Source organism: Zonotrichia albicollis, chromosome 2, assembly GCF_047830755.1.
Source record: "Zonotrichia albicollis isolate bZonAlb1 chromosome 2, bZonAlb1.hap1, whole genome shotgun sequence".
NCBI lineage: Eukaryota > Metazoa > Chordata > Aves > Passeriformes > Passerellidae > Zonotrichia > Zonotrichia albicollis.
This window is the reverse complement of record NC_133820.1, coordinates 1,366,495-1,390,901: the sequence shown is the minus strand read 5'-3', so window position 1 is coordinate 1,390,901 and position 24,407 is coordinate 1,366,495. Positions and strand designations below refer to the sequence as shown.

General features: G+C 45.5%; 1 protein-coding gene across 11 annotated transcripts in view; it reads right to left on the bottom strand.

Moving 5' to 3' along the window:
* FAM168A (family with sequence similarity 168 member A) overlaps positions 1–24,407 on the bottom strand; it is a 120,405-nt gene that overhangs the window by 38,675 nt on the left and 57,323 nt on the right. For all 11 annotated transcript variants that reach the window (XR_012577556.1, XR_012577544.1, XR_012577547.1 and 8 more), the window contains one exon: positions 20,848–20,935. Coding sequence is in view for 3 of the 11 variants with exons in the window: in XM_074530773.1 (XP_074386874.1) it covers positions 20,848–20,917 (70 nt within the window). In the remaining 8 variants the exon portion in view is untranslated. The remainder of the gene's footprint in view (positions 1–20,847; positions 20,936–24,407) is intronic.

Below are 24,407 nucleotides of genomic sequence, written 5' to 3'. Positions count from 1 at the left end.
AACACCTGCACAAAGTTGGTGAATAAGCAAAAAATCTACTTGTGACAGGTGTAAAATAATAAATATTAGGGGAAAAAAAACCCCAAAGAGAACTGGAGAGGGACTGGGGACAAGGAAGGGAGGGACAGGACAAGGAGCAATGGCTCCCACTGCCAGAGGGCAGGGTTAGATGGGATGATGGGAATTAGGAATTGTTCCCTGTGAGGGTGGGCAGGCCCTGGCACAGGGTGCCCAGAGCAGCTGTGGCTGCCCCTGGACCCCTGGAAGTGTCCAAGGCCAGGCTGGATGGGCTTGGAGCAGCCTGGGACAGTGGAAATTGTCCCTGCTGGGACAATTGGAACGGGTGGGACTGGATGAGCATTAAGGTCCCTTCCAACCCAAACCAGTCTGGGATGGACTTGGGACACTTGCAGGTTCCTGCCACAGACAGAAGGAACCAGGTGGACTCTGAGGACCTGCACCAGGCTGGTAATTCATCAGCTCTCAGCCTGTCCCATGCTTGAAAGACAAATGTTTATAATAACATAGGATGTGAAATGAGGAAAACATCTGAAAAATCGAAGTTCGGTCTCCAGCTTTCAAGTAGAGGTCAATAAACAGAGCAACTTCTTTCTTTATGGTTTCAAACAGCTTGGCAGGATCCTTTTGGTGTTGGTAAATCAAAAGATAAAGAGATTATGAAAAAGAACATGAAAGTGAAGATCTGAAGGGCTTCAGCAGAATCAAAAAGTCCTCCTGAAGCTTCTGCAGCAGCACAGAAGTTTTATAAACGGCACAAATTACCTCATTTAGCTTTTTGCAACTTCAGTGCTTTATCTTCCTTCCAAACTTCCACCTCCTGTTTTACCTCTCTTCATCCTCACACCGCCCTCCTAAGATCCCTCTTAGCAGCCTGTTGACTTTTCTTAATGATTCTCCTTGCACTTTATCAACAAACATCCCCTTCTGCATGCCCCACCCTGAATTCTTTGTGTCCATAAACCCCCGGCTTGCTCGGGGTGTTTGTGTTCCACAACAGCCACCTCAGGCGACAGCAGCTCCTTCCATGGCATTTATCCTTCCCTAGCTCAAGGAATCCCTGCCTTTTCCAGCAGAAATTCACAACTGGTCACTGCCTGGTGGTGTCATCTCTTGGAATGAGGTACAACACTGTCAGGATTACAGGCAAGATCCCATGATTATTTTCTAGAGAAGAGGAGATGCTCCCAACATGGAGCAACAAATCTCTGCCTCCACATCATCCCATCTCAGCCGAGCAACAAGGTACACACATTCAGGGCTGTTCTCACAACTGAGGCACCAAAAAGTGACTCCAGTTTCCCATTTCCACTCAGGAGAGTGCAAAAGAGGGAAGTGCTGCAGTTCCTGCAGTGCCTGGGTAAGTCAATAACCTGTTTTATTGGAGTGGATAATCACATCAGTGTCAGGGCTGAATTCATTCTCCAAGACAGAGAGACCTTGCCTGAAGTAGGCTGAGATGTGGCATTTCTAGTCCAAATCTTATCATGCACCAATCATTCCACAACTACTTTGTCTCCTGTTTGTATTTGTGCAGGCTTTTTTTTTATTTCTTATATTTATTTACTAAAATGAATGTAGTGGGATGGTAATGGGGTGATCAGCCTGAAGAAGAGAAGCTCCATGGAGACCTGAGAACCCCCTCCAGCGCCCAAAGGGGCTCCAGGAGAGCTGGAAATGGACTTGGGACAAGGCATGGAGGGACAGGACACAGGGAATGGCTCCCACTGCCAGAGGGCAGGGATGGATGGGGGATTGGGAATTAGGAATTGTGGCTGCCCCTGGATCCCTGAAGTGGCCAAGGCCAGGCTGGACAGAGCTTGGAGGTGGCACTGGGTGAGCTTTAAGGTCCTTCCCAATTCAACCCATTCTGTGATAATAAATATGGCATTAGGGATGTCCAGGGAAACTATTGGAACAATCTCTCAATGTTTCAAAAATATTTACAAGAAAGAGCTCCAAAAGATGTGTGATTGACAGCTGGTCTCTTACCTGTCAGAAAAGATTTTAAAGCCATTTTCTGTCGCTCTTTGGGTGCAATTTGTGCAGGCTTTGGATTGAATTGAAAAATGCAGATGCAGGTTCCTTTCAAAGGAAACAGAGAGGAGCTAAAACTAATTTATTAATGGTCAAGGGCACAGCACAGCCAAGTGAGATTTAAGATTGAAGATTTTTTCCCAGGAACTTTGGGAAGAGGCACTGCAATTACTGTAAGAGGAATCAGCTGGATCTCCTACCCAGTGCTGAAGTAGATGCTTTCAAATTGTCTCATTTACATAGGGAAGAAGGTCAGGAGGGATTAAGAAGGTAAATATATCACCTGATTAGGTATGCAAGTTCAGGGTGTTCCAAGGACTAATTCCATGAATATTCAAGAAGCTCTTTGCTTCCCAAAGGTTCAGTCATGAGCAGTAAGTTGAATATGCAGAAGGAATCTGGTCAGAAAACCAAAGATGCCACCTGTGTGCATCAGTATCACCTGTTCCAGTGAAATCAGGATCAAAATTTGCTTATTCCCCTTTCCATTTCACCTTGGGAAAATAAAGAATAAGGAGAATAGACACAGTGAGGAAGGAAAAGCTGGGAGCTGACAGGGACACATTCACCACTCCCTGGAGGTGCATTTTTAACAGGAGCACACAGCACTTGTCATGATTCCTAATTTGGGCAGAATTTCACACAAGAAAATATCACAGTGCACTGATGCAGCCTTCCCTGTCCTATTTTGGACAGACAGCACATGGGACAAGTTATGGCCATCATCTGTTTCCTTGGATTTGTACTCTGCTTCCTAGGAAGAAGATCATTAATTAGGAAATTAAAGTCCAGATGAGCTCAATGCAGGACCAAGCCAGCTTTCCAGGAAGCTCAAATTGAGCTGAGCTTTTGCTGAGTGATGCCCTGATTCCCCCTGATAACCAGAAAATGTGCCTTGGGCTGAGTTAAGGCAGGAAAATGTTGGGCAGTGCTCTTGGGAGAGAGCACAGATGGGTCCCAACCAAAGAGCTGAGGTGGCTCTGGGAGGAAATCCTGCTATTCAGAATATTGCAGAATAGCAAGAATTTTCTTCCTTTCTTTATTCCCTGCAGCACAGAACCACCCAGTCCTGGGCTGATCCCCCAGTGTGGGCAGCAGGAAAAGGGGGATTCTGTCCCTGTGCCCAGGTGAGACCCCAGTGCAGAGCTGGGACACAGCAGCAGCACCTGGAGCTGCTGGAGAGAGCCCAGAGAGGGAAAGGCCTCAGAGTGACACAGAGTGGGTTTAAATTGGATTTCAGCAAGGGATTGTTCCCTGGCAGGGTGGGCAGGCCCTGGCACAGGTGCCCAGAGCAGCCTGGGACAGTGGAAGCTGTCCCTGCCATGGCAGAGGTGGAATGAGATGAGCTTTAAATGTCCCTTCCTACCCAAACAGTTCCACAACCACAATTCCCACCTTCTCTCAGCTGTTACTCCTTGATTTGCTGTCCCAGGAACTGTGAGCAGCACCAGCTCTTTGTATCCTCACTAATTGCACATCCTTGGCAAACAAACCCAGCAAATGCTCCCCACACGCAGCGTGCAGCCCCCCAAGGCACTGCTGTGAATGGGGATGTGCTGGAAGGAGCCAGCACTGCTGCTCCTTCCCTCTTCCTGCCAGGTGACTCATCCCCTGAATTTGGGAGGATGTGCAAACCCATTGAAAAAGTGGCACCAGCTGCAAAGGCTTTGTGTCCACAGAGTCTGCAAACTTTGGGGAAATAAAAATAAAAATTAAAAAAAAAAAATCAAGCAACCCAGTGTGCAGATTGCTATTGCAGCAGAGGATAATGAGTCTGCCCATTAAAGCCATACAATTTTCCAAGGAAATTTGTAAGGATGAAAAGGAAGAACTGTGTATTTGCAAGGACTAAAAGGAAGCTTTTGGTCCTGCCATGAAGGAGATGGGGCCAGTTTTAAAGTGCTGCATTTGGTTATCAGAACTCCCCACTATTCCTGCTCTCTGTTCCCCCTTTTCTTGTCCCTCCATCCTTGTTCCCAGTCCCTCTGCAGCTCTCCTGGAGCCCCTTCAGGCCCTGGAGCTTCTCCTCTCCAGCTGAGCACCCCCAGCTCTGCCAGCCTGGCTCCAGAGCAGAACTGCTCACATAAAATTGCAAATATCCATCTACAACATCCTGGATGCTCTGGAAATCCTGTGCTTTCAAAACCTGGCAGCGGAGCCAGGAGAACTTCCTTCAGCCAAACCTGAAAACCTGCCAAAAAAATGGAAAACTTCCTTGAGTTCTGTTCACTGGAAAAACTCTGACCAACCTGAGCCCAGCTGGACCTGAGCATTTCCAGAGATCCTTTCCAACCTGAATTATCCAGGGACTCTGATTCAAATTTATGGTACAAAAACCCCCAATATCCTGAGGACTGAACTTTCTGCACATTCATTTGGGCTTTGGTCCTGTTCCAGGGTTAACCCAAAATGGAGCAGGCACCATCCTGGGAATCTGTGATTTTATGAAAATTAGCAACTCTCTTCCTTCTTCACTTCCTTTAATTTGCTCATAAATGAATGAAATGAAACATTTGGAGTTGAATGAAATAATTTGTATTAAACTCAAGCAGACTGGCTGGCAGGCAAATGGGGTGTTGAGACAAGAATAAACATTAATTATTCCTTAAATAGAATGGAATTGTTATTATGTTTGCAGTTTATTTGCCAAATGAAATGTAACATCCCTGTCACATCCTGGGCTGAATAGGCAGGAAAAAAATGGGCTGAACTGGGACAAAATGGGAGCTGCAGGAACCCCAGGCCAGAGCTAAAACCTCAGGAAAGGCCTGGAAAAGCTGCAGAAGCAGCTCAAGGAGGTGGAGAGGGATTTTCCTAATCCCTCTGGGGTTTAGGAACAGCTACAGACACCAGTTATTCAATACCCAGCCTGGAATTAAAACAGATTTATTTACCCATTAAAAAATCTCTCTTTTTCCTCCCAAAATCATCAGGACCACAAAGATTTCTATTTCTTTTTTACCCTATGATATATTTTCCTTGGTTTTTTTCTACATCCTGCTGAACACACCTGAAACGCTTTTAAAGGACAAAAAGCCAATTTTCAATGCTCTATTTCAATTTCAAAATTATGTTTTCAGAGAATCCTGTTCTTCAGAGAATCCTATTTGCTCACACAGAAAAATAATGTGTTTTATACAATATTTATAACAGGTGATGTAAATCCACAAGCAGGAAAAAATGGGGAAAAAAAAAAATCAGTCAATGGGATTGAAAGATAAGGAGAATGTCAGTGTGGAACTGGAGGGAATAAAACCAGCAAGGCTGAGCCCACTCAAAGTGCTGCAGAGGAGCATGAGGAAGGAACAGGAATGTACATATCACCCCAATAACAGCTCCTTCTGATTTTCCTGGAATTGCCGGCCAAGGCAAACTCCTGCCAACTCCCTGATCCATCAGGATCAGCACCCAGGGCAGCCCTGCTGTCCTTTGGGGTTGTTTGCCACCAGAGGTGCTGGTTTATCTCCTGACAGAGCCCAGGATGGAGCAGGGCAGGAGCTGTGGGTGCCAGCCCTGCAGACCTTATCAGGTGTTTGTGGCAGCCCTGCCAGCTCCCCCCAGACAACAACAACCATTCCCAACAGTTCCTTATCTTATCCCAGCAGCATCCCTGCAGGAGATTAGCCAGGCATCCTGCTGTCAGGTTTTATCTCTAAAGCCTTGGCTTTAGGCATAGCATGGGTCTAGTCCCAAAAGCCAGGTGTATTCCAGGCAAACAGATGGCAATCCAGAAACATTGACATTTTTTGATGATATGCACCAAGTTCAAGCCTGCTTTAGATCAGACCCAGTCCTGACATTCTGACATAAATTGGCCAATGATCAAAAAAAGGGGGAAATGCTCAAAATCAGGGAAATGTTTCCAGAAAATAATTTCATAGGGTTCATGTGCCTGCAGGTTTTGTGGAGGGCACACATTAATGCCAAAGATCTCACCTGACCCGTGCCTGCCACCACTGAGTGCTGGAGCAGCACAAAGCAAGGCCTGAGGCTTAAAAATGAGGTTTTTTAGGAATGTACAGTCACAAAATAACCTGAGTTTGAGGGGACCCACAACAATCCCTCCAGGGATGGGCACTCCACCACTGCCAGGAACAGAGAGCCCTTTCCATGAAGAAATTTGCTTTAATATCCACCCTGAGCCTCCCCTGGCCCAGCTTGAGGCTGCTCCCTCTCCTCCTGTCCCTGCTCCCTGGGAGCAGAGCCCAGCCTGCTGTCCATGAGGAAAACCCTGCTGGTGGGGATGGGAAAAGGCAAAGATGAGCTCTCAAAGCAGCCTCAGAGCCAGAAGGAGTCGAGGAGGGGAACCTGTGCTGGCAAAGCCCTGGGGATGAGCAGACCATGACCAAAATGTAATTTATATGAAGATGTTTTGAATTTCTTCCAGCTACTTCCAAGCCAGCAATGCAGAACAGCTCCTCACAGCTTCCACACGAAGCTTTCTGCCGGGAATATGGCTGGATTCTAATTACAGGCCAGCATTTAACAGTAATTACTGCAATAGCTCATGTGCAGGTGCACTGTGCAATGCAATTATGGCACCCCTCGCTGTCCACAGCACCTTCCTCATCCTGCAGCCTGGAGAATCCCCACCCTGGCAAGATGTGCAATGTTTTGGGGGTTGTCTGGGGGGTTTTTAATAAGAGCACTCAAAACTGCTGCTGGCTGCTCCATCCAGGATGAGCAAGGACATCCTGCACCAATGTAGGACGTGGAGACTCCCAGTGGGGTTAATGGCGAAGCAATGGCACCAATGCAGCACCATTTCTCCAAACACCTCCTCTGGGTGTGCAGCACCATTTGTCTCAAAACAGCTTTTGGAGGCGTCATTTTTGTTGATCAACCTAACTGTGATGGTCACGTGCCACTCAGCAAGGCTGAAATCCCATATAGGAAAAGAAATTTCAATGAACCTACAGAGAAATTCATTTCAAAGCCCCCCCAAAGGTTTTCTTCTTTTAAAGAGTAACAAGGGATAACAGGTGAAAAAAAAACTATTTTGAAGGTTGTTGAACAACAAGAAAGAAATGCATAGAAATGCCAAGAAGTTCCTGGTTTAATGATTTCACAGCAAAGCTGAGTCCTGCCACTTTGTCCCACCTCAAGGACTAACAAGGCAGTTTGATGGGAACCTCAGGGAAACCTGGTGGGTTTTCCAGCCATGTGTGTCCTTCACTTCCACATCAGTGGGATCCCAAAGAAAAAGGCACTGCAAGCCTCAATAAAGATGCAAATAACTTCAAAAGGAGATTAAAGCCTTTGTCCTGTTCATGGAAGCGATGAGTTTGTGCACCGGTAACCAAAGGGACGTCAGCTTTCTTATTTTAACCATTCCTTGAAGGTCATTTCTGCTCAGAAATGGGGCTTTTTTGAAGACCTAAAAACTTGTTATATAACAAAGGCAGAGCTAAACATCAAGCCTGTGGCTGGCTGGAATTAGTTCACCTGTATCCCCTGTGTTCCATCAATAGGCACTGGGCTTCCTGGCTGGAATGTTAATTATTCCCCTCCACTTCCAGGGACAGAAAGAGATTCCTTTCTCCTCCTCTCATTAACCAGTTCCACTTGCTCAGCACATTAATGCAGGGCTAAGGATGATGATTCAGGGGCTCACAGGAGCTGAATAAATCTGCTTCCCTACAGATGAGCCCAAGGCACTCACTGGGAATAACGAGGGTGATGCTGGAAGGAAACCCAGGGGTTCCTGCTGGAGCATCCTCCCAGCCCCACACAGCCAAACCTGTGGGTGCTTTTGGGGTCAGGGCTTTGCCTTATTTCTAAAAATAACCTCACTCCCAGTATTGATTTTAAACTGTGGGCAGGTCCTTCCTTCAACTGAGGGACTGAAACGACCTTGGTTTCACCGGAAAAATGTGTTGGGATTGACAGCAGGGCAGGCAAGGCTCGTGGTTAGTGACTGGATCAGAAACTGGGGATGTGGAATGTGTGCCATGCATGGAAATATCTGCACACCTCCCTGTGGAGGCTCCTGATTTACACCAGGAGCGAGAGCAAACTGAAAGATTCCTCTAAAAATAAGGAATAATAAAATAAAAGACTCTAACACTGCCAAATCCTATGGAACCTGCACTGCTTGCCAACAACATTACAAGTCCTGCCATCCATCAAATCTCCCCGTTCCAGAGAATGCCAAGTCCTCCCGCTTGGCAGAGGTGGAGAGAGAAATGCAGGGTGACATTGCCTCCCTTTTGAAGGTGACTGGCTTTGCATTTACTCTGGAAAGCTGCTCTGAAGGAACAAGTGAGAAGCCTGAACATCCACATTTCCTAAATACCCAGGAGTCAGGCTTTTCCAACAGGGAATATTTATTCCTGTTGTTCCTCGTGCACGTGCTCACAGTCAGACTGCAGAGTGACAGGAATTCCTGGTCATGGCTGTACCTCACTTTGCCCCTTAAACACTTCTGAAAGGCAGGATTTTGGGATGAACTTCCCAGGAGAGCTTCTCCAAGGCCAGATGGGCTGGAGCTGGTGCCAGATGGAGCACCTGGAGCACCTTGAGCGGTCAATTAGTCAAGGGAGCCCCAGGGATGATTTAACCATTGCTTAATGGGAGAGCTGGAAGGCAAACGAGGGGATGGATCGATGGCACTTGAGTCAGTGCCCAGCAGGGTTTGATCCCGAGCTTAATAAAAAGGCCTCCAGAATTTCTTGCACACCAGTTCTTCCTGCTCCTTTCCAGCAGGATACCATCCTGAAGAATTTTTTTCACAGGAAAAACAGAAGTGAAAATGATGCCACTCATTCTGAGCTTCTGCAGGAAGCCCTGGGAGAGCTGATCCCAAAGAGCTGATCCCAAACTGAGTTAAAACCAAAGATGGGAAACATCTCCTGAAGCTGGAAATTTGATGCAGAGTAATTTTGCTAAAATATCAAAATAGGCTGTGGAAACCAAGCCTGCTTTTGGTGTGTGTCATCACAGAGAGAAAATCTCCTGCGTGTGTAAAAATTTTGCAGAGATTTCTTTTGTTCCTTTGTCTTTGTTTACTCCTAAAGGCATTGGAACAGGATCTGCACTTAGGAGAAGTTACAAAATCCTGGAATGGTTTGGATTAGAAGGGATCTTCTACTGGGTCAGGTTGCTTTGAGCTGTGCCCAACATGGCCTTGAACATTGCCAGGGATGGGCAGCCACAGTTCCCTGGACAATTCCCATAGGAAAATCTGAAAAAAGTCCCCCTTCCTTCAAAATCACATTACCTCCTGAATTTTCTGCTACATTTAAGTGGAAGGAAACTCCATTTTTCCATGCCTGGAGATTTCTCAGTGCACCTCCCTGTAGCTGCTGCTCCCAAAGCTGGAGAAAGAGCAGATCATGGTGGATTTCATAACCAACATTGTCTCATGAAATTAATTCACTGGTCACAGACATGCAAATAAAAACCAAATAATAAAATGTCCTTAATAACATGATCAGCCCTGAATTAGACAGGCAGATGGATGAGATGATTGCTGGAGATCCCTTCCAACAGTAATGGTCTGTTCTGTTCTATTCTATTCCTTGCAATCCCAAATAATGTGAAAAGAACAAAAATCCAAGGAACAAAACCCACTCCATCCCAAAAACATAAGCAGTGTTATCAATACCTTACCTATATTATATTACTATAACCTTTATTACCAATTAACAGCCATTAGAATAAAATAGTGATTGAGGAAAGCTCAATGGCCTCTTAACCACACATGGAAAGGGCAAAGGAATTATTCTGGGAACAGCACTTGGCCAGAATTCTGTGGGAACACTTAAACACAGCCACACACCTTGCAATCAACACCAACATCACAGCAGGGTAATTATGCCATGTCCTCTACAAGTAGCAGAAAAACAACAACAACAAAAATTAAAGGCATTTATAGATTATTATTTCAATTAAGTTCTCCAGCCTCAGCATCAGGATTTATCTTCCTTGCATCTCACAGGATGCTGAGCAACATCCTGATAAAAATCTTACCACCACTGTTAGTGCTACAAAAATCCACCATATTTCATACTCTCCCTCGTATCTGCAGAGCAGAACTGAGCCATCAACCCTCCCAGGAAATCCTGCTGCCAAAATAACCTTTCAATCACAGAGATGAGGGCTGTGTTATACAGAATTGATGTTTTATTTGGATTCTGCATGGAAAAGGCAAACTCAGGCACAGCAGAGAGCAAAAGGACTCTGATGAGCACTGAGATTCTGCAAGCAAGAGGCATTAAAAACTCTTCTGATTGCTCTTACCAGCTGTAAAAAGATTCAGAGTCACCTGAACAGCAAAAGGATTTCATTATCCCAGAGAGAGAAAGATTTTACACCATTTAAAGAGGTTTTTACCATCAATGATAAGCTCCTGAGCCTCTCTAGAGGTTTGAAACTATTGATAGAAATATTATCTGTATGAGAGGCTGGGGCTGCCCCTGGATCCCTGAAGTGTCCAAGGCCAGGCTGGATGGGCTTGGAGCAGCCTGGGACAGTGGAAGGCTGAGTGGAGCTCAGAGTGCAGCTGGAATTAATGACACAACAATTTAAGATGCCTAAGAAACTACACACAACAGTTCAAAAAATTGCCCAGTTCAGTGAAAACCCTCATTCAGGGTCTGGTGGATACAAATAAAAAGCCTACACAGTCACAGACCTGGGGAAAAACTCAAAGTCCATGGACAAGGGAGGATCACAAAGTAGTTTTATTTCCCTTTTTAAAGATTTTACTGATTTGTAATATATTAATTATAAGCCAGTAAACGTTCAGCTGATTGAGCAAATGTCACTTCAGTAAAACTCCTTGGCAAATTGACAGACAGAAAAGTTAATTTCTGTGGTTTTTTTTTTTTTTTCAAAAAAAACCCAGCAACTAAAAAATTATCACTTTTTGTGTCCTGTTCAAACTCCTCTATAGTTTTTCATTTTCCTTTGTAGTTTCTTTTCCCCAGTGGCCTGTACATAATGTTAAGTTTTCAGACAGAATTTAATGCAAAAAATAGGGTCATATGCAAAGAATACAATAAAAAACAGGGTCACAGGCAAAGAATGCAAGAGCTCAGGCACGACAGGAAATGTAAATGTTAAAAATCACACGAGAGAAGATAATAACAATAAAAAGAAGTGCCCACAATACAACAAAAGCAGTGGCAAAGGCAGTGCACAGAGCATCCCTCAAGGCTGGCGGAGGGATGGGCTGACCTCAGAGGCCTCTGCCTTTCCTGACTTCCACACTTCTGTGGGGCTCATTAAAGGCTCCAAGCACAAAGCATCAAACACTTCAAGGAAAAGTTGGTCTCCATGGGAATAGAGGACAAACTAAAAATAACCATAAGCCAGCATTTTAACAATTTTGCAGGAGATTGTCATGGCAATGGAGAGAGTTGTAACCTGTTGTCATGATAACCCAAGTTTGAAATTAATGGCAAAGCATTCCACTTCCACTTCATCTTTATTCATAATGGATCCAGCACCTTCCACAGGAGAATTCCATGTTAGTGCCTGCAAGGAACCAGAGAGCCTGGGAGCAGCAAGGGAGGGATAAAGGACTGAGGGGATTGGAAGAAAAATTTAAAACTCCACAGCCAAAGTGAAGCAAGAAATGGAGGGGGAAAAACCCAGGGAGGAAAATCCTTTGATGGATGAAGGAATTTGGGTAGGAATTCTTGGGCAGGCCCTGGCACAGGTGCCCAGAGCAGCTGTGGCTGCCCCTGGATCCCTGGAAATGTCCAAGCTCGGGATGGGACAGTGAAAGGTGTCCCTGCCATGGCAGGGGTGGCACTGGATGGGATTTAAGGTCCCTTCCAACCCAAACCCATCTGGGATTTTATGACTCAAGTCCCATCTTGACAATCTCTTCTCAAACCAGAGTTCACATTAAACATTACAGAATGTCCAGTTTTTCAAGACACCCCAACTAGGGGGAAATAATCTGCATTTTCTCCAGAGGCTGCAGTGCCTCTGCTCTGGGGCCAGGCTGGGAGAGCTGGGGCTGTTGGGTGTCAGTGACCAACCTGCTGCTCGTGCATTCAGTGAGACCCTCAATTATATTAACGGGCTCAGAGCAAAGCATGCCTTGTTGGATGACAACACAATTGTTATTTTGGTGGAAAACTGCTCTGCTCGCCCTGAAATTACTACGGTAGTCCATTATACTACTGTTTCCTTAACTGTTTTAAGGGGAAAGAAAAATTATTCTGCCAACAGAGTGCCTGCACAGAACACACCTTTCTTCACCTTCAGAGCAGCACAGAATGCTCTTCACCTCAACAGAGCTCCTAATTTGAAATAAAAACAACTAGAGGCAAACAGAAGTTCAGATGCCCAAACACATTCTTACACATTCATCTTTCTGAATCAAACTCTTCATTGTTCAGCTGTAAAAATCCAGGTTTTCCCCTGTGTGATTTCATGTACAGTCACCATGCGCTTTGCATCCCCTGGGAGTGCCACAGGATCACCTCTTCTCCCAGGAGATGGATGCTCTTTGCTGCCAGACATGAGCTCTCTAATGATGAGGCACAGAGATGTCATTTTTAAGTGTAAACAGCTGGCAACAAATCAAGCAAAGAGTGGACATTTCCTTTGGTTGCTTACTGAAGTGCATTTTGTATCTATGAGCTCCAAAGTTTCACCTGTTACTACTCCAGGGTTTCTTCTTTGACTGCTCGCAGTCTTCTGAGAGCTCATCTTTTCAGCCCAAATTCTTTATTCCATTAGTGCCTGAAGATTATTGTGCAGATGAACTGAAATGCCCCAGAGCTGCTCCAGGAAGGGCTGGCAGCTCTCTGCAAGGATGGGCTGGGGGGCAGAGAGGAGCACCTTTAAGGTTCTTTCCAACCCAAACCACGCTGGAATTCCATGACCTTCTCTCTGCACCACCAGGAGCCCAAGCCTTGCACCCTGCCACAAAAGCTGATTTATTTTTTTTTCCCCCCAGATGAAGGATAGCAGCTCATTCTGGGAATTCAAACATGACGAGGCTGTTGACAAATCCATTCCTGTAAAAAGACCTGGAGATGGCAATTCCCACAAGGAAAGGAGCACTTCCCACCATCAGCAGAAACGCAGGGGTCGGGCAGGGGGGAAGAAGGGAAAAAGGCTGCAGCACTAAAGAGTCTTTCAGGACTCATTTATTCGAGCAGTGCCAAGGCAGCTCACTGCTGCAATATTTTCTTCCTGCACTCAGAGCCAGGGCTTTGGGATCTAATAAATCATGGCTGGCCGCAGAGACATTAAAATTCTAGCCCAGTACTGCATCAGATGAAACGGGGCCGAGTGCCAGCGAGCGCAGGGAGAGGGAAGGGCAGCCACACACACTTTCAAATAAGTGTATGAATGCATTTGCATATAAGCAACACCTGATTTGGGCCTCACACCAGGCCAAGTCTAATGAAATGGAACAGCAAAACACATCTGCAACTGGAGGATCTTTAAGGTCCCTCCCAGCCCAAACCATCCTGGGATTCTGGGATTAATAAACTCAAGCGCTCCGCTTCGGGAAAGCTGATCCCCACTAAATTAGAAATAAGATATTAGGTATAAAGCACAGTAGGAAAACAGAGCCAGTAATTAACAGATCTGCTACAAACCAGGGAATTATTTCTGAAGCTCATAAAAGCCTTTTCCAAGCCTGGGCCAGCTCACGTTTCTGTCTGTACAAACCTCTGTGCTGGATCACATTGACTGTGCCCAGTGTGAGAAATAATTGTGCACCAGGAGGGAAGAAAAACTCAATATTTAATCTAAAAACATTTTTGCAGAAGTCAAGCCACTAAATTTTAATTTATTACCTTCGGCCTGAAAAAACAGAACAAGGATCTGACCACTTATTTGCTGTGCAAGATGAAAAAAAAATAGGTGTGGGGGGAAGGAAAGGCAGCAAATATTAAGGGTTTTCAACAGATCCAAGGCAGCCTTGGAGCTTATTTGCAATCATTTAATTGAAGCACCTGGGGATTTAAGAGGTATTGAATGTGCGGGGTGCAAACATGCACAGAGAAAAACAAGCCAGCATATGAATTTAACTGCAAATGGCAGAAAGAAATATGCAGGAAAAGGCCTTTATTTTGGAGTGGCTGAGATTTTAACTCTGGGTGAGAGATTCCCTGAAGTGTGGGGTGCCAGGGCCAGGAGCTGTTTCCATGCTGGGTTAGGAACCCCCATCTCCAACCTGCAGAATGACAAGGGCACACTCCAGCTCCATGGAGCCTGTGGCAAAGGTTCCCAAATCCCCCGTCCCTGGAGGGAATGGAAAGCCACGTGGATGTGGCACCTGGGGACATGGGGCAGTGGTGGCAGGGCTGGGGAACATCTGCACCTGGATCATATTAAAGCTCTTTTCCAGCTTCAATGATTCTGTGATGCTGAAATGCCAATGTGATTTTGACTTGCTACACTGAGGCTCCTTGTTCAGGAGCAGAGCAAGAGCAACTTAGAAAAAGATATAGAAGTGAAGGGAACATGCAGAAAAAGAAGTTTTAAATGGAAAACAACTGATCATGGCTAAAACAAGGAAAAAGGAGATGGCTCAGAAACAGACTAGAAATTAATAAGCCAGCCAAACCCAGTTTCATTCTCTGATATACACCCACTAAGAAAGAAGACAACAAAAACCCCTTCAGTTATCAATTTTAATACTGAATGTGTACTTAAAAGCCAAAAGCACTGGTTAGAGTTTGTCTGTATGCAATTTGAGGCAGAAATCTGGGAGGGCTCATGGTTAAAAATAAAGCTTCTCTTTTCCCCAGGTGAGTGAAGAACTTCACAAGATGTGCCTGTACTCTATAAAAGCAATTGAGACACAAGAAAATTCTCTGTTCACCTTTTATTTTCTTTAAATGGAGCACTTTTCTCTTCAAAACATGTTCCCAAGGCCATTCTTTTTCTTTTTCCCACCTATGCATTTTGCTTCTCTGCCTCACCATTTTTCCCCAGCCCTCTTCAAGCGTGGCCATTTAATCTTTTTATTTCTTTTCCACCGTGAGGAAAACCAAAATCAATATTGCAGCCAAGAAATGAGGCAGAAATAAAGCAGTTGCATGGGCTCACCCGAGCCTGGAGGAGGAGGAGGCCCACAATGAGGTCATTTGGGAAAACAGAACATGAGTTTTGTTTGCTTTTAAGATCTGAGACTACTCTGCTTCTTCACAACACAGGGGGACTCAAAAGCCTGTAAAACCTCCAGACAGTTACAAAACGGGGTGAGGGATGTTTCCCAAAGTTTCTATGAACTCCTTGCAAGGCTGGCATCAGCTGGAGCAGTGTCCAAAGGAGCTGAGTGGATGTCATGAATGATTTCAGAACCACAGAGTCATTAAGGATGGAAAAGCCCTCCAAGACCATGGAGCCCAATTGTTCCCCAGCGCTGCCAAGGCCACCACTGCCCCATGTCCCCAAGTGCCACATCCACGTGGCTTTGGAACAATCCCAGGGGTGATGATTCCACCAGAGCCCCGAGCAACCTCTGCCACTCACAAACATCCCTAATCTGACCCAAACCCCTCTGCTTCCTTCTCCCAAACTCCTCCTTCCTTCCCTTAGTGGCTTTATGCTTTTAAAACTTCAAAAAAGTCCCTGAGCGGATTCATTGGGAAGATGGTGATTTATCCACTGCTGATGTCAGTGCTGAAACTCAGCAGCTCCCAGCACTGAGGAATTCAGCAAGCTGTTTGGAAGCGTTCCCGTACGAAAATCACGCGTTTAAACATGAAAACAATGAGAGCCTACACAAGTCACAGCTCATTCTTCTCCCAGTCAAGTAGGATTTTCCTGTCTGCTCTATACACACCAATTAATAAACATGAAGAAACGCCAGAGGAAAAATATTCACTGTATCCACTTCATACATTTTTAATCACCCTGAAATCAATTCAACACCCTGAACACGGTTTAGAATTCCTGTTTTACAGAGCCGGTAAGCGATGGATCACCTAATTAAATCCAGGAGTGGCATTTCCCAATCAATGGAAGGGGCTGATGTGCAGGCACATCTTAGAGCAGAAGGAGTAGTAAGGAGAGAGCACCTCAACCTTGCCATTTACCCTGTGTTCCTCAGTGCTACCCTTGAAAATGCTGAGGAATGCCAAAAAGAAAGAGAAAAAATATAAAGTTCATCCCTTTCACAGAGTACTCCTGAAAGAACATGGTTTGTGTGGCCTAAGAGCTGATCTGCCACCAAAGGCCCAGCATTTCCAGAGAAGAATATAGCCAAATTTTAATTGTAAGTTAATAAGGGAGGCTGAAATCATGCCTAGAATTATCTTTGTCCCACAGAGAGTATGCAAAGGAGGATTACAAAACAGCAGAAATCCTATGGGAACATCCTTGAGTCACCTGCAACATCGAAGGCCACTGCCTTCCAACATCACAATAAATTAAGGGAACAGTCAGGAGTAAATGAGGTCACTCCTCACATGTGCAGTTGTGTCTGAGGTTCAACAATGAACACAAATGACAGGGATTAGGGCAGGAGCACACGTGAGAATCCTTCACCTCCTGTCCTGCCAACAGAACCAAGCGCCCGAGGGCACAGATTCCCTCTGCTCATCATTATGTCCAAACAAATGTTGTGGTTTCACCTTGGGGAAGAAAAAATGACAAAACTTGGGAATTTTCAACTTGGGAGTGCAGCAAGCAGCCCAGCTCAGGGATGTGTCCTGCTCTTCAGGAGCATGAAGGGCTCCATGCAGGGAAAGCCTCTCTGCTCTGTGCCAGGCTGGCAGAGCTGGGGGTGCTCACCTGGAGAGGAGAAGCTCCAGGGAGAGCTCAGAGCCCCTGCAGGGCCTGAAGGGGCTCCAGGAGAGCTGAGAGGGACTGGGGACAGGCATGGAGGGACAGGACACAGGGAATGGCTCCCAGTGCCAGAGGGCAGGGATGGATGGGAGATTGGCATGGAATTTTCCCAGAGCAGCTATGGCTGCCCCTGCATCCCTGGCAGTGCCCAAGGCCAGGCTGGACACCGGGGCTTGGAGCAGCTGGGACAGTGGGAGGTGTCCCTGCCCAAGGCTGGGGACTGCAATGAGATGCTCTCCAGGTCCCTTGCAGGAGCACCCCAGGGTGCTGTGAGCATCCTGCGAGCAGGCGGTGCCGCAGCAGGACCCCAGGAACGCCGTGACACAAAACCCCTGGAGATTCCCCAGCCAGCTCTGCATCCTTGGCCTCTTGGATTTTATTGCCATTTATTATTTAGGAATAACTGCACCGAACGCAGAGCCAGCCTGGCGGAGGTTCATGAATCACAGCATCTTATCAGCATATTAATCAGCTCCTGGGAGGGAGAGGGAAACGGTGTGAGCTATCACAAACACTTGATAGTTTCACGCTTGAAGTCAAAGCAGCTCCAGGAGAGACTGATTCTTCATCCCTGATTCCACACCAATGGGCTAATCTATTTACTGCAGCACTGGTGCCTTCCTGCAGCGCAGGGGTGCAAGGGAATGGGAAGGGTAATGTGCCAAAGGAAAAGCAGGTGCTTTGGCAGGCCCCGCTTGGGGCAGGTAAAGTGAATTGTACCAAGAACAAAAAAAGCAAATTGGAGGCCTTAAATAAATTAGCCTCAATTAAAACAACAGCTTACATGAAGATCCAACTTAATTACAGGCTGGTTTAATTAAATAGTAAACAAGGCTGAAACCCTGCTGCTGATGCTCCAAAATCCGCGGAATTAGCGGAGTGGAAGCCGTCACCAGGCGGGCACGAGGAGCCAGGGCTTGGAGCTCAGAGCTGGCACTGGGCAGACGCAGCTCTGTCTGCAGCCAGAACATTCTCCCTGTGCCACCTTCCCTCGGCGCCACAGCTGCTCATCCAGCAGCAGCAAACAATGCCAGCACAAGTTTTCTCCTCCTCTTTCAACAAAGAGGACCCCTTTGGTCTAAGGACCCCAAAAATGGGACACAGGAGAAGCCACAAGTGCTTAATAAATCCCTCAGTTCAAACACATGGATTGTTTTCATAAAGATTTCTCCTATGAGTTGAACAATTCTGATTTTAATCTCCCCAAGTAACAGTATTTTAAAACTACCTTTTTGAAATGTAATTGTTATTTCCCATAAAAAGTCAGCCAACCCAGGCCACACTTGAAGAATGATTTAGGAAATAACTGTCCTTCACACTTCCATTAAGGAAGATCAAAATGGAAAAATCAAGAATCTGAATAAACGGATGCTTCATCAAGTACTTGAGTATATGCCAAGGATTTCCCATTCTCCCTAACTCAAGGATTTCCTATTTTCCCTAACAGCCAATCTGGCAAAAAAACCTGGATTATTTATCTTGCAATAGACCTCTCTCCCTGCTCTGCCAGGAAACAACACAGGAGTCAGAATGAAAAGAAAACCATTAAAACTCATTATTTCAGACTAAAGGTACCATATAGATAAAAACAAACAAAATATTAAGCAGTATAAAGCATTCACATTTAGCACGAAAAATCCCCCACAAAAGCATAGAATTCAACCTGCCAGTGTCCTGATTACCATCCCTGCTTTCCTCCTGCCTCTACCCCACCTGAGTTTTATTCCACAGCTCTTTTCATAGCTGCTCAGACCACCCTCAGGAGTTGCCTGTCTTTTCTCTACAGAGGCTAAAATTTACATTTTCTCCTCCTCATTCGCTATAGAACTTTGAGGCTTTCATTACATATTCAAACAAATTCAGATTTAAAAGAGTTTGCAATACTATTTGCCCAGGAAAAAAAAAAAAAAGAAGCTCTTCTGTTAAGTGCTTTCTGACTTCTATTTTGGGACTTCACTGTAAGAGTTCAGCCCACTGACTCCTCACCTTCCACCTGGGCATAGAACAATCCAGCAGGAATATTCCTGCTGTGCCGTCCCACATTTCTTTGTTTTACCACTGACATAACTGAGGTCCTTGTTTTAATTTTCCCAGTCTGATCTGCCTCCAACTTTTCCCTCCAAGATTATCCTGCACATGCACCACTGATTGCAGTGCATTTACCACAAATTCTGGAAGACAAATGCCTGAAGGATGGTTTGGGATGAAACCACGGGGGCCACATCCTCCTGATCCCTGCATGGATCAAAGCTGGCACAAGTTGGCCAAGTCAAATTTCACAGAGTTAAGGGCACAGTAGGAAGTTCACAGTCATCAACCAGCAGGTTACTTCAGAAGATAACATCCCATTGATGTTGGCACTTGATTAATTCCAAATGGAGTCCTGCAGAATTCATGTGCTCAAGCCCAGGCTGGACAGGCTTGGAGCAGCCTGGTCTTTGCAAGGAGTCTCTGCCCACTGCAGAGGGTGGAATCAGATGAGCTCAAAGATCCAACCTAAACCATTCTGGAATTCCATTAATCCCTTCATCTAAAGCAGAATTCTCCCTCTAAAAGTCTTCTAGAAAAGGTCAAGGTCCAAATTCTGACCAATCTGCACCTCAATATTTAAATTAAATTGTCTCATCAAGTGCCAGAAAGCAGCTGCTAAGACACCCAGGATTGTACGAAAGCAGATACAGAAATGTACACTGAATGGATATTAGGATGGAGCTTTAAGCAGATGCCAAAAAAAAAAAAAAAATCCAAGTAAAGTGGGAGAGAAGTAGCCTCTTGTGCTGGAAAGCCACAAAATTCCTGTTATTTCCTGAGCAGGAAAATAACTGTGCACTTATGAGCTCATTCTATCACCCAGGCACTGCTGGAGTCCACAGTCCTCTCACAATGGGGAGATTTTTGAAGAGACTTTTTCACAGAGATTGTTGGTTTTTTTTCAAGCCTCTCGTGCTTTGACTGTGAGACCAAAGTTCCCCCAAGCTACAGTATCTCCAACAAAGCAGCTGCATAAATTGGAACGAGAAAAAGAAAGGATGAATAAAAATGGGGCACCACGCCTTTGAGGAGCTCTCTGCTCTGCAGAGCCTCAGACTGGGCTCCTCACAGCCCCCCACAATATCCATGCACAAAGCAGCTCCGAGTGTTTGATGCTCATTCCCATCTGCTGGTGACCACTCTCCTCATCAAAAGCACATTCCCAAATAATTCCACACATGAGGTGAAAGCCAACGCAAATAGAAAGCAGGAAGCTCTAACACAACATGACACCCAAGAGCTGATTGCATTCCCCAAAATGGCATAAAAAGGAGTTTTCCAGGGCTGATTTTGTAAGGGGGTTCAAGATCATTGCAAGTCAAGGTGAACATAATCCACAGGGAAAACCAGATACACCTGAACTGGGATTTTCTTATTCCAAAGCACCATTTCTGTCCCAAATGAATTCTTTCCACATCAGTACACTTTAAGTTCCCCACTAGTTATGTAATGATGGTAAACATCTTTATCAAGTAATAAGGATGACATTTTTAGACAACTCAGTTCTAAAGAAGGTTTCAAACAGAAAACAGACTTGCTCTTCCACATAAAATTAACTCTACCAAAACACAACTTGAAATATAAAAAGAAAATCAGTCAATACTTTAGCTTAAGTCACCACTTATCACAATACCTGGGTGTTCTCCAAACAAGGGGATCTTGGCTGTGGGATCCTCATTTCCACAGCTGGATTATTCCAGCACGTGCACCCCAGTGGTTCAGGGGAACCCTCTCCTGCTGGACTGTCCCAGCACCTACTGGCATGTTTGTTAATGTAAAGAAAAAAGCCCTTTGGATCCTATTCCTTAGGATTTCCAGGGCATCCTCTCTGTATGAATTCAGCTCCAATTCTTCTCACCACCCTTGCTGAAGGGCTTCTCCTGCCAGTCACGTTCCCATCCGGCTCCCTGATGGGAAACCTCTTTCCCTCATTGAGGGATGAGCCACACCACACACAGAGATCAGGAACAGCCCCAGCCCCTGTCCTACCTGTGTAGGCCATGTTCTTCGGGTTTCCGTAGGGAGCCCCAGGTTGGACGGGGCTGTAAACAGGATTCATGCTGGAAGACCGGGAACTCTGAGGACAAAAGAAAAGCAGAGTTGAGACGGTTGCCTTGGGTTGGCTCCCGAGTCGCTGTCTGTGTGCAGAGCCCTGATAGCATCACCCTGTTAGAATTCCAGACACAGACAGCTGTGAAGGAAGGGATTTACAACCAGACGTTCCAACCAGATAGCATATTTAATAATTCAAGTTTTGGATCTCTCCGCTAATTCCCACCACTTCTCCGGCGCTGCATATTCTGCCTACAAATGCACCCGGAGCAGATTCATCTTCCACATCCCTGGGCTCAGGACTCATGACCCCACTTCCAGCGTGAGACGAACAAAGAGGAGGAGCCACAAAGTCAGGCAAGGGATTGTCCCCCTTGGAAGAGCGAGCAGTTCTTGGGCGATCAAACCAAGCGCACCGAAGGCCTGACCTTTCAGAGAGCAGCAGATCAGAGATCATTCGCCGCTGGCCAGATGGAGAAGGGCAGGTCTTGGTGAGCTTCCAGCGTGAGCTGACTGTGAAAACCTGGACGCCAAGGCTTGGCTGCTGTGTGGGGCTGGGCAGGGCCACCCCCTGGTCCCACAGCTGGAGTTTCCATGAGCGAGGAGATTTCCACAGCCCTCGTGCTCCCCTCGCCGATAAAATCCACACAGCAGGGTCAGCTTCTTGTGGGTTTTATTAGGAGGAAAGCAAGTGACTTGGGAATTTGTGTCTCCTAACTGTCAGTTAAGCAACTGGCTCAGTTAATTATCTTAATGAAGCACATTCTCAGTTCTGATTAATGGGAAAATCAGTCATTAAGCTTTATTAGGCGACGCATTTGTCTCCGCAGCTATCTAGTGGTAATTTCACACCAGAACCAAACCCATCTCGCCTCAAAATCTGGGGGTTTTGTTAAAATGTGTTATTTTACAGTTCATAAATAACACCATTCTCTCCAAACAAGTCCCTCATGATAGGGGACACAATTTGTTACATCATTAACTCCTTTCACTTTATCTCGGGAGAGTAAACAAGTCAAACATGTTAGCACCGATTGACTTGACAACAATTAGTGCTTAATTAATTAGCTGTCCCTCCACCCCCAAGTTAGCACTGAAGGAGCCATTCTCTAAGGAAAGGAAATCAGGGTTATAAGCAAGTGGGAAGAGAGAGGGAGACTCAGAATTCCATCAGTGGCTTCACTGACACACAGCATTAAGAGCATTAAGAAGATCTTGAATAAAATCAGTGCAAACCCAGGCTGCCCAGAGAGGCTGTGGCTGCCCCATCCCTGGAATTGCCCAAAGCCAGGTTGGATGGGGCTTGGAGCATCTGATCTAGTAGTGGAAGCTGTCCCTGCCCATGGGACTGGATGAGCTTTAAGGTCCCTTCCAACCCAAACAATTCTGTGATTTTATGGAACAAAATTTAGGATGGTAACTCTTCACCTTTCCATTGTTCCTCCCCAAAAACCACCCAGTGACAGCTGGACCTGCTCCCAGGCAGGGCTGGAATCACAGCTGCTTTTCTAAAGTGCCTTTTCAATGCCAGCACCATTTCATTTGTACTCTTGTGTGTGTGAAGAGTATAAAAAAATCATAATTCAGGGGAAAAAAATGACAGAGTATGTGCGGCTTGCATTAGGTGTTGTACCAAATGGTAAAAGCAAAACACTCTTATTGAGAAGGATGAAAGAAAACGCTTTTTATCCCAGATAAAAAGGTTGTAATCGTGGTGGGGGCTTGAGAGCTTGTGAGGAAGAGGTCTGTGCTTCCTCCCTGCTTTGTATGCAGGGTGGGATTTCCAGCCAGCAGGAAAGAGCCCCTGCAAACGGCATTTGGGAGGGATGATTTTCTCTCCCATTCTGCAAGACAATGCCATCCGAAAATACATTTCAAATTCATTGCAGGCACCATGTTGTGGCATTGAAACAGCTACACTGAAATGGGAATAAAACAGGATTAGCAAAATTAAACCTTCTGCACCGCCAGAACCTGCAGAGTTCGCTTGTGGCCATGAATGCCCAACAAAAAGACTACTAAAAATTAATTATAAACAGACAAACACCAGCGCTGCTCTATTGCAGGAGCTCCCAGCGCTCCCTAATCCCTGAGCCAGCCACGCTCAGTTGCTCTGAGAGACTCCAGCAAGGAGTAACTCCAGCAGGAATGCCATGGGAATAAGCTGCTAGCAAACAGTCCTGGGATACTTGGTGCCTGTAACCTGGTTACCTTTTCATCCATTTCATCCTTCCTGTGAAAGCGCAGGGCAGGCTCCCATCACACCAGGGAGGGCAAACAGAGCCACAGGGGAGGGCGGGAATGGTCACTGTGGCCTGGGCAGAGATGGGGAATGGCTGGAGTCCATGAACTTGGAGGGTTTTCCCAGCCTTGGAGTGCTTTTCCAACCTTAATGACTCTGATTCTATGAGTGTGCCCCCTGGGAACCAGGAACATCTCATCCCACTGTTTCCCCTTCACTTGGTGCCTTGGGAAGCACTGTGCCCAGATCCCTCCATCTCCACAGTGGAGTTTGCAACCTCCATCACTGTGGCTGGAAAAGATCTCCAAGATCATCAGGTCCAATCTCTGGCCCAATCTAAAAGCTAAAAGAATAAAGAAAATCCAGGAGGTTACCGAAGTTATTATCATTATCTTTTCAGAACAAAGGAATGAAATCTTTACAGAGAAATAAATAGATTTTGCAAGGTTTTTAAAACAGTGACACGGACAGGTTAATCTTTCAGGCTCTCCAAAAATTAAATAGCGGCTCTGAATTGAAAAGAAAAGAGTAAACAATGGGAAAGTGAGCTGTTCTGAACAACAGACATTTTTCCATTTTGTTTCAAGTCATTTCTTGTGTCAAGGTGATTTTCCCTTTAAACTCCCATTGCCTTGTTTTTTGTGCCACTGGGATGCAATGCCTTTTGAGAGCCCCATTCCTCACACTCTGGAGAGAGGGTACTATTTTCTCTATGTGCCAAAAGTAATTTATTTCACATCAGGTGGCACAGAACCAACATGAGAGAGTATGAACAAAGAAAAGAGATACTTTTCTTCCTTGACCCGCACATCACCTCTTTAAATGAATTTTACACAAATTGCATGCTAATAATATTCAGCCAAAGTCTCCTTGAACATGAAAAGGCCTCCTGACCTTACACTCCATGCAAATTCCACTAATTTTCTGACAATTTTTCCCTTAAGTCGTTTGAAGCTTGACCCTCACATGGGATCCACCAAACAATAATTAAATTACCTTCCAATTCATCTGGTAAAGGTTAATTTAGGCAAGTTACATGGGTATATCCCACCTTTCCCCAAAAAAGGCTGGGACAGTGGGCACAAGCTCAGAGATTTGTTTCTACGATGAGCAGCTTCTTCTTTAATTTATTCTTTTTTTAGGGACACCTTAACTTAAGACTTGATTGAACATCTCACGTGGGAAACAAAATATTGAACCTGTTATAGAAATGTAACTGTGTTTTATATTATATATATATATTATATGTATATAT